Source organism: Malurus melanocephalus, unplaced genomic scaffold (assembly GCF_030028575.1).
Source record: "Malurus melanocephalus ecotype Western Australia unplaced genomic scaffold, MMel_1.1 scaffold_226, whole genome shotgun sequence".
Lineage (NCBI taxonomy): Eukaryota > Metazoa > Chordata > Aves > Passeriformes > Maluridae > Malurus > Malurus melanocephalus.
The window spans coordinates 945,719-955,058 of NW_026623458.1; the positions used below are offsets into that span (position 1 = coordinate 945,719).

Below are 9,340 nucleotides of genomic sequence, written 5' to 3' on the forward strand. Positions count from 1 at the left end.
TTAAACAAGAAGTCAGTCTGTTCTTTTATATTTAAAGCTTCTGGTTTTTAACTTGATTATTTTTGTGTGTGTTTCTGTAAATACAAAGGAATTTATGTCACTTATTCTTAACTCCTGCAGGACTGTGTCATGCTTAAGACAGAATTCTAGCATTGTTCCTTTCCAGGAAGGAGTCTGTAATGCAAGGGACACATTCCAGAYAGACAGTTGAGAGAGCTGATGTATTGAAGGAGTGTCCAGGGCCATTAGTAAGGACAGACGTATCTTGCTTTCTCAGAAGTAAGTTCTACACTATKGCATTTTTTTTTTTGCACTGAACAAAGTCATTTGCAGGACATATTCTTGTCCATAGTTTCATGTCTTAATGCTGTTTGGACAGAAGTCCAAGCACTGCTCCCGCCACTTCCTGAGATTTCACTTGTTTCTTGAAGCCTGTGTGTGTTCAGAAAGAAGCATTTTGCACAGTTGGAAGTAAACTACTAGAAACATTTTTGGATGCTGAAGGATATGACTAAGGAAAGTTTTAAATGAACAGAAAAAGCCATCTTTGGTTTGCTCGSTTGTTTTTTCCCAAGGGCAGGTAGCAGAGGGAAGAATGTAATTTGAGGAAATGACACTTTAAACTGWTAAGAGGGAGAAACAGAAAAAAATTTAAGCCTTCCTGCCCTACAGGGTGAACGTAAGTTTTTACATCTTATAGGAAAGCTTCATTCAAATGTGAGTTTGTAAGAAAGCTGTTTTCTGATAAGATGGAAAAAGGTAATGAACTTACCAGCCAAAGCACACACATGAGCTTGCTTTCCTGAGTGGTCAGGAGTGGTGTGCTTTATTCTCTGCCTGGGTGTCCATGGCACAGCAGTGGTGGCTGCTGCTTCTAAAGCTTCTTCCTGCAGTGTCACAGAGGAGGCTGAGCACGCCCAGATAAATGATTTGCTTTGGTGGAGGTGGTGGGTGGGGCTGCACGGCTGCWGCTGTGTTCCCGGGCATCATGACTAGCACTTCCTCTTGCTTTGAATTGTGCTGTGGTTCCTGTGGAGCAGCTTCAGGAACTGCCTGTGTTTGTCCCCAGGCAGTACTGCTGGGTGCCACTTCCCGTCTGAACTGTGCTGTGTGAGGYTTGTTTCTAACAGGCTGGAGCATTGTGATTCCCACCCCCACCAGCCCCAGAGTAAGAGAACTTAAAATAGTAGCGCCTCTAAAAAAAGTGCATTAGTAGGCCACTATGTTTTTCCTCTGTAAGAACAGGAATAAATTCAGTAGAATTAAGACAATGAAAGAAGATGGAGGGTGACAACTTAGCCTGTGCAACATTCTCTTTAAGGAAATACTTCAGGTACAGAAACTGAAGAGGYCAATCAGAGTAGTGTCAAGGTATAAACTCTCCAAAAACTTACACCAGCAAAAGCTTAAGTCAAAAATCTTTAGAAAAAGATGGATGCTGTCACTTGGGTGCCTTGACTTTGTTTCTTAGGCCAGAATATATACATTTGGTTTGATACAGATCTTTGCTTCTTGTGGGAAGTGCAGAGTAAGTGTGCTGCCTGTTCTCTGTGATCTGAATGGGATCATACAAGGTAACAGCACCTGTTACAATTTCTGCATGTTCAAATGGGGTAGTACAGCTGGCCTTTGTGGCCCAAGGTGGATTGTGATCTGTGAGGAAATACCTGACTCATTTAATGAAATGCAAAATAACTTTCCTGCTACTGCAAGTACAGAGGAGATTTCTATTTGGAGGGTACTATGAACTATGGGGTGTCATGTTTGGAATAAAACCTGTGTAGATGAAATTATTAATTCTGCAGCAGCTTAAAATGGGGGAAATCCACATGTAATCCCTTGGGATTGAGATACAATACAGGACTCTGCTGCAGGGATCAAGTAGCTACAAAGTCTAATGCTAGCATTGTAAAGGAATTATTAAACTGTAGTTGTGATGAGCCTCACTTCAGATTAGCAAAACTAGACTTAGGAGTGAAAATTGCATAAGCAGTGATGTTCACAGACAGCAATAGCAAGGAAATGCAGGATTGCAAATAAGCTGAACTCCTGCCCTGTTGTCCATGGGGGTGCTGTTTGTCACTTGCTGTCAAGCCACTGTCAACCCCTTCTTGACAACAGCTTGATGTGACTGCATTGACAGAAACTGTGTGGCTGAGTGAAGGTTGATTTTAGAATAATAGCATTAGAAAGTGATTTGAAAGATTTTTGGAAGTCCTACCCATCTGAAACTGAATTCCTAATACAAGGAGAAGTACCTGTAGGAAAAAAAGGAGCTCTTGGCCTGTCTAAAACTATTCTCGGAGAACTGTGATATCCCAGCATTGCCTGTTGCAGTTCCAGTTCTTAACACAGTGCTTAAGAGTGGTGCTTGAAAATTATTTCAGGAGCCAGTATGTTGAGCAATGACTGTTTAAGGCCCCTCACACACAGCTGCTGGCAAATGTCGCATTCTGGGAGCTCAGAGCCAGGAAAATCTGCCTGTTGGCAGTCCACATCGGGACAGGGCAGTGTGACAAGGCTGCTCTTAGGGCACTCACCTGTCTGGAAGCTTCACTTCCAGTTCCTTGTCTAAAAGCACACACATGACCTCTATCCTGAAAGAAAGCTCCAGGATAGAGCTCTCCACCTCTCTTCAGGTTTGGGTATTGTAATCCTTCCAACTAAAACATTAACTGGAATGGTTAGATAAGAACCTCAGCTTTTGTAATTAAGAACCTGTCTTCTGCATGTGAACCAGACCTTTACCACACAGGCAGTGCTATGTGCCTTCCACATCACTGGGCTGCTGTTAGGTTGGTTTTTAAACTAGTCTGCTTCTGGGAGTGTAAGTTTGCTACATTTTAAAATACTTCTAGTTTGTCTTATTACCCTGTTCCACCAATAAGTACTGCTTCATCTCATGTGGCCAGCCTGTGACACCAGTGCCACAGCTAAGATTCAAATACTTCTTCCCAGTAGATAAAATTTAACTGAAAAGCTCATCATCAGGCTGAATGTGCAGCTCTTAAAACAGAAGCCTTTGGGACAGTAGTAGTTTTTAAAGTCGTGTGGTAAACAACCTTATAACCCTTCATACAAATGCATTAATGATGCTGTCAGGAAGCACTTCGAATTTGAATATGATGCTGAGGAACAGGCCATTAATAGAAGGTTCCATAGCAGTTAATTCTACCTTGCCTTGTCACAGCTGTGTGTTTCCATCTGCTCTCTGATGGGGAAATGCARAACCACAGAGATTATGCTGAGTTTGTATTTTAATCTAGTGGGTCTCACAGTCTGGAATAACAGGCTGTACTAAGGGGATTTTTTAAAGTTTATAGCTTCATATATTACCTCATAAGTAACAGTGTTACCAATATACTCTGAAGAACCTTGTTAGCAASTGCTGCTCTTCACTCAAGCGAGGACAGCTTGAAAAGTGACTCTGTGGAAACCACTCATTGTTAMTGCCCAAAGGCCTCAGGGAAAGGGCCAAACAGAACCAACCAAAAGAGGTCACGCTCCTGGTTTAGCTACACAAGACCAGTTTCTTGGAAAAGTAGCAGGCAGCCTGTTAGACCTGTTAAAGGAATGGGAACAGTCACAAGCCTGTTCTCCCTGATCCCGTGTTGCACAGCTTTCTGCCAAGGAAGGCCGTGCTTTGCCAGTGGCTCCACGTGTGTGGGAAGAGAATGGCAGGAGTTCTGTAACCTGGCAGTGCTGGGCACGGGGGGAGGATCACGTCAGCCTGCAGAAATCTCCTTACTGAGGGTAAGCAAAGTAACTTCATACAGCAGTGGCTAATTAAGRTGGTAAACCCAAGGAACTGTGCAAAGTTAACACTCTGCTGGTACCATCCTTCCTCTAATTCTTGACAATGAAAGACTGTAACTGGAGATWAAAGCAATACTTTTTCTATTGCAGTCTCCTGGAAAATACTACAAAAACAAAGTAAAAATGATGGATTGCAAACCACTACGAGGAATAGAATATTAAGCTTATGTTTGACTGCTTTTGTAGTGACAAGAGCTGTGGAAACTACTTGTTTGGAAGCTGGCTTTGAAAGGTTATGGTATTTACTGTTGCCTAAATATACAAATTGAAATGCAACTACGAGGCTAGTACAAACGAAGATGGAATAAAGATTTAAAAAGTAAACATGAGAAGGAAGATCCCTGAAGTTTCTCTACAGCAGGCTATAGCAAGAGGTTAGCATGGAAGAKTTCTCCCTCAGCTTACACAGAGCTGTATTAACCACTGCTCTTTGCATGTAATAGCAAAGAACCTAGCTAGAGAAAGCATTAAGAATATCAGAAATATTTCCAAGACTATTATTCAATGATTCATTCTTTATTTTTTTGTGCTTCTCAGACAACATTTTCCAGCAATACTTGCTATATGTTTTTCCCTATTTTTCAAGGACTTAGGAAACAGGGACAGCGAGCCATTGGGTAAGCTGGCAACACCCCAGCATTCCCAGGGCTGCTTTGCATGTAACACAAACTGTGCTTTATCRTTACAGAGTTTGAGTTGCAGTTCTTAGCTTAACAGTAACTACGTGATACACTTTGGTACATGTAGACTGCAGTCAAAAAAACCCTTCATCTGGTATTTCTTTTCTCCTTCCCTGTTTCCATCTACTGGGAAACAAAACTTGCAAACAAAACAACCAAARAAAATCCCTCAAAACCCTCACCATAAAAACCCCTCAGCGCAAACCCTCATTTAGTTCAGGTACACAGATGATGTGAGCCCTGAGTAGCACAGCTTGCAATTGGGAGGAGCAATCCAAAACCTTCCATTGCTACCACAGTGTTCAGTCTCCACAGCAGTGACATATACTCACCTAAGGCAGCTTTCTGGTGCACCCCATACCAGAAATTACTACTCTAACACAATTTAAATATTTAATTTTTTACCTAATTTAAATCATCTTAGCCCTTGCTGAGTTTTGCAGGAGCTTGCATCAATCCTTCACACYCCCTTGAAAATCTACAGACATACTCTCAAGCTGCCATTAGCCCATCACACAAGCTACAGAAGGCTTTTGGTTAAAATCAGCACATAAAAAGCAAGATGAGGCTAGCAGGGAGGAATGAAAAAAAGAGTCCTTTCACTGGAAGCTCTGCTGCTCCCAGCAAGTCTATGTAACAAGATGGAGATGAAAACTGGAAAGAATTCTGACCATTACAGAGCAAAGTGAAAGGCAACTTTCCTCATCCCAGGAAGAAATGTATCATATTGTGCCTGCTACAAAACCCTAGAGGTGTCTCCAGGTTTGTCTGGTGAGGAACTCAGTACAGATGTGAAATCCTGTACTCTTGCACAAAYGTTATTAAGCTCCTGGGATGGGTGGCTGCATGCCTGATGTCAGGACAGCTCCTAAATTAAAGTTGAGGCAGCACTGGGTTAGTGCTGTCCAAGCATGTGTCAGACTTTTTACAGCTACTGGCAGAGAGGAAAGTGCTTGGAGTTAAAACCCAACACAGCTTAGAAGGGTCAATGCAGAGCTCTGCTGCCAATTTATCACCTGACACAGCCAGAAAGACATGTAAGGATATAATTAAAGGCAATAATTTTTATAGTTCTCTTTGGTTAAGGCAAGGGCTGGCAGCTTCCTGAGTCCTCTCATCTCACAAGTTCACGTTGCTATGTTCAAAGCAACCTGTGCTACCAACAGCAATAATGAGCTCTGAAAATACTCACAAGCCAAACTGCAAGGTAGAACTATCAAGAGAGATGGCTTGGGACCACATAGAACGCTTTCATCAACTAAATAAAAYTGAATCAAAGAGCTTCAGAAGAATGACAGTTTCCAAGTTCTCCCTGAAGCCTCTGTTCAACAGGAGCACTGGGTCTTCTCCACAGTTGGACTGGCAATCACTGGCCTGGAATCAAGACTGAAGCTGTTTGGAGGGTTCTCCCCATGAAGCTGTAAGGTATTTCGGGCTATGAGCTCCTTAGCCATTAATGTGAACACCTCTTCTATGTTTTGAGCTTCTTTTGCTGATGTTTCCAGCACAGCCAAGAGCCCGTGCTTCTCTGCCAGAGTGCAGGCRTCTTCAAACAGCACTTGGCGCTTGTCCAGCGAGTCTGATTTGTTCCCTTAAAAGAAGGCAAAGAGATACTTCAATCRCTTGGCCTCTCAAAAATTAATCTTTAAATGCAATGCATGAATTCAGTTTTGTTAAACAATAGATTTATGATAGGAGTAAGAGTTACTGGAAAGAACAAGATGTGAGTACATCGGAGCCACACAGAAAGAGCGGAGATTAAAACTGCAGCTAATTATGAGAATGGGTGAGTTGAAATCCAAGAAAAAACTAAAAACCTGTGTTTCACCTAACTACTTAGTGTAGGTAGTGAGCCTAAAGGATTATTTGCAAGCAACTGTTGGTCCTATTCCCTAGTGTTTTTAAACATTAAGTAGCATTGAAGTTAAACATTAAATAAAAAAACTTTAAAGATGATGGTAAAAAATAGACAATTCACACCAGCTACCTTGCTGCCTAAAATATATACTTAAGTTGTTTCTGCATGTATAGATGAAACTTTTACTTGCAGCTTTTGTAACCTTCTAGTAAGTTTAAATTACTTTATTCAAAACCTATCAGAAGTCATGAAACACTTCAGATAAAATACCTTTTTATAATTGGCCAGTTACAGCACGTGTGGATTTATCAGTTCTAGTACATGCAGTACCTGGCTGAAGTCTACATTCATAGTTTCAGGACAACCCTTCATCAAATTCATATCTTGAATTTGAAGCATATATAAGCCAACTACCCTCCCATTAAGTCCTTTTCARTTTATCTAAAAGAAAAAGACCAAGAACTCCCAAACCAAACAAAACCAACCTACTCCACAAAAGAAAAAAAAAACCAAATAAAACAGCCAAAAAATCCCCAGTTTCAGGGTTATTTGCCTTCTTAAAAAGAATCCACCCACTTTTTTACCTCCTTCAGTTTCAGATGGGAAAGTTAGGTTTCTTAAACTTAACCTCATGTTAGAAAGATGTATAACATGACTAAGYGTAATTAAATGTACAGACTTCTGCCAAAGTAAGCAAAGCAAACAGCACCAGCTTTAGAAGAAAGCACCAAGCTGGATACTTAACARAAGCTTTATTTTTACTCATTTCAGAACTTATCTCTTAAAAAAACCAACAACCACCACCAGCCCCCGCCACACACAGATAAGCCTCATTCTTTAGAAGTTAGAGAAGCCCGGCCAAAGTGTAGTGATTTACACCTGCCCTGATCCCAACACCAAGCACTGCATTAGATGCAGGTCAGAATTTCCCGTTTGCTTCTTCCCCTCGGTAAAGCAGGGAAGGTGCTGGGGGCAGAGGCAGCAGCTCAGGGGCCCAGCCTGGGGCTCAGCGCTGCTCTCAGCACCCTGCAAAGGGCTCAGCCACGGCAATGTAAATAAAGGCACCAGCGCTCTCATGGGCAGCTTCTTCCTTGGGGGAAGGAAATGCAATAACAACACGAAACCCAAGGGAAAGGAACCACACTGCTTCCTACCAGCTCCATTCCCAGCATTTCCCAGCCAGTGCTTGTCTCAAAAAGCAGTTTCCTGAGTGCTAGAGGAATGCAAGCAGACTACTCCACGCTCTGCAAAAGCCATTTCCCCGTCTATTGTCTTACCTGATCGGAATCCCATTACAGAGCAATGCGCATGCATAGCAAGAGAACAGAGAGGAAAGATGAGAACCAGGAGTTGTGTTGCTCTGTGYATTCCCCTTCATCTTGAATTATTGAGCTGCTGCATTCCTGTGCACCAGGAGTACAGGGTCAGGCTCACTGCAATTCGAACCTCAGCAAGGCGGCCCTGCCTCCAGCCTGGCAGCAAAGCTTGCTGTGATATTCCAAAGGAACAACTAAAAAAGGTTTTGTTGTCTGCAGTGGGTTTGGTCCTATCAGGACCAGGCTGTCTTTCCTCATTTTTTTAAGCTTAGGCTAAATTGATACACTTTACGTGATCTCTTTTAATTGGAACTGAATTCTTCCTTAATGCATAGTTTATAGATGCTTCAAGTAGTGATGGGAAATGAAGGAGATTTTATGTTCATATAAAAAAGCTATGTAACACAATATTTAAAACTAAAATCCTACCAATCAACATCATGACCAAGTTTGCAGCACCATACTTTTCAATTTCATGAATCCAATGAGGAATGGATTCAAATGTGGACCTCCTAGTAAGGTCATAGGCAAGGATGGCCCCATGGGCACTCCTGTAATAAGACTGGGTTATTGTCCGGAATCGTTCTTGACCAGCTGTGTCCCACACTTGGATCTGTAAGAGAAAGGACAGAAGTTGTGAAGACCAGTAAATACCACTTTCCAAGGTGCTTGCCATCAGCATTTGAAACCCTTGGTCTGGAAGGCAGCCAGACCTGTCCCAGCTGACTCTATTATCACCAGTGTGGCTTTGCCCTCTCTAGATCTGAAAAGCCAATCTGTAAAGTCAATCTACACAGACCAGAGAGAAAGCTGCAAGGGTAAATCCAGCTTTGCAGAGGCCAAGAACAGTTTCAACAACTGTAGTAAATTAAATAGAGCATTTCAGCATTTTAACAGCAAAGGAACAAGAGCAAAAAAGCCCTGATACAGGACTGGGCAGAGCAAATCTATCTCAAACAGGCRTCCAAACTTTCATCTACACACAGGAAACTTCTAGCTCACAATTTCTTCTGGTGCTTGTCTTGGAAGTCTTCTTCCCTCAAATTAGGCACRCATCAAAGGGGAGCCTTTGCAAACTCAGGGGGTTTCCCCACCTTGGTGTCCCAGCTCAAACTCCCACATCTCTGGAGGGAAAAGACATCCCCTCCAAACTAGAGCCGCGTTCCAAAGAACGCCCTGCAGGCACATCACAAGCCCTCTCCTGACGCAGATGCAGAGAAGCCACGAGAGCAAGCATGTACCCAAATTAGGGTGCCTGCTTCCCCCAGGGCACSTTCCTGAGAGAACGCTCCACTGGGAAACACCCCGGTTCGAAAGGCAGGGAACTCTTGCTAGCTGCCTTCAGCAGGAACGAGCAGTGAATGCCTCCACTCCCCGGCACCTGCACGGGAAGGACGGCACCGCTGCTCGCCGGGCGGCTCGGGCTCGCTCCCGCCACCGACCTTGACTTTCTTGCCGTCGATGTCCATCGAACGCACGGTGAAATCGACGCCGATGGTGTTCTGCTGCTTCTCGTTGTACTGCCCCGTCTTGAAGCGGTGCACCACGCACGTCTTGCCCACGTTGGAGTCGCCGATCAGGATGATCTTGAAGAGGTAGTCGAAGGCATCGTCCGCGCCGGAGCCGGGGAACGGCATCGCGGCTGTCGGGCGGGCCTGCGARGAGCAGGA

At 43.3% G+C, this 9,340-nt stretch overlaps 1 protein-coding gene across 1 annotated transcript; it reads right to left on the reverse strand.

Annotated features, from left to right (window-relative positions):
- Positions 1-4,294: 4,294 nt before the first annotated feature.
- On the reverse strand, positions 4,295-9,323 carry RAB19 (RAB19, member RAS oncogene family). Its single transcript, XM_057374498.1, has 3 exons — positions 9,113-9,323; positions 8,100-8,283; positions 4,295-6,087 (listed from the first exon to the last, which is right to left on the reverse strand). Exons 1-3 carry the CDS (start codon positions 9,305-9,307, stop codon positions 5,822-5,824), a joined length of 645 nt encoding a protein of 214 aa, XP_057230481.1. The 5' UTR covers positions 9,308-9,323; the 3' UTR covers positions 4,295-5,821.
- Between the last annotated feature and the right edge of the window lie 17 nt (positions 9,324-9,340).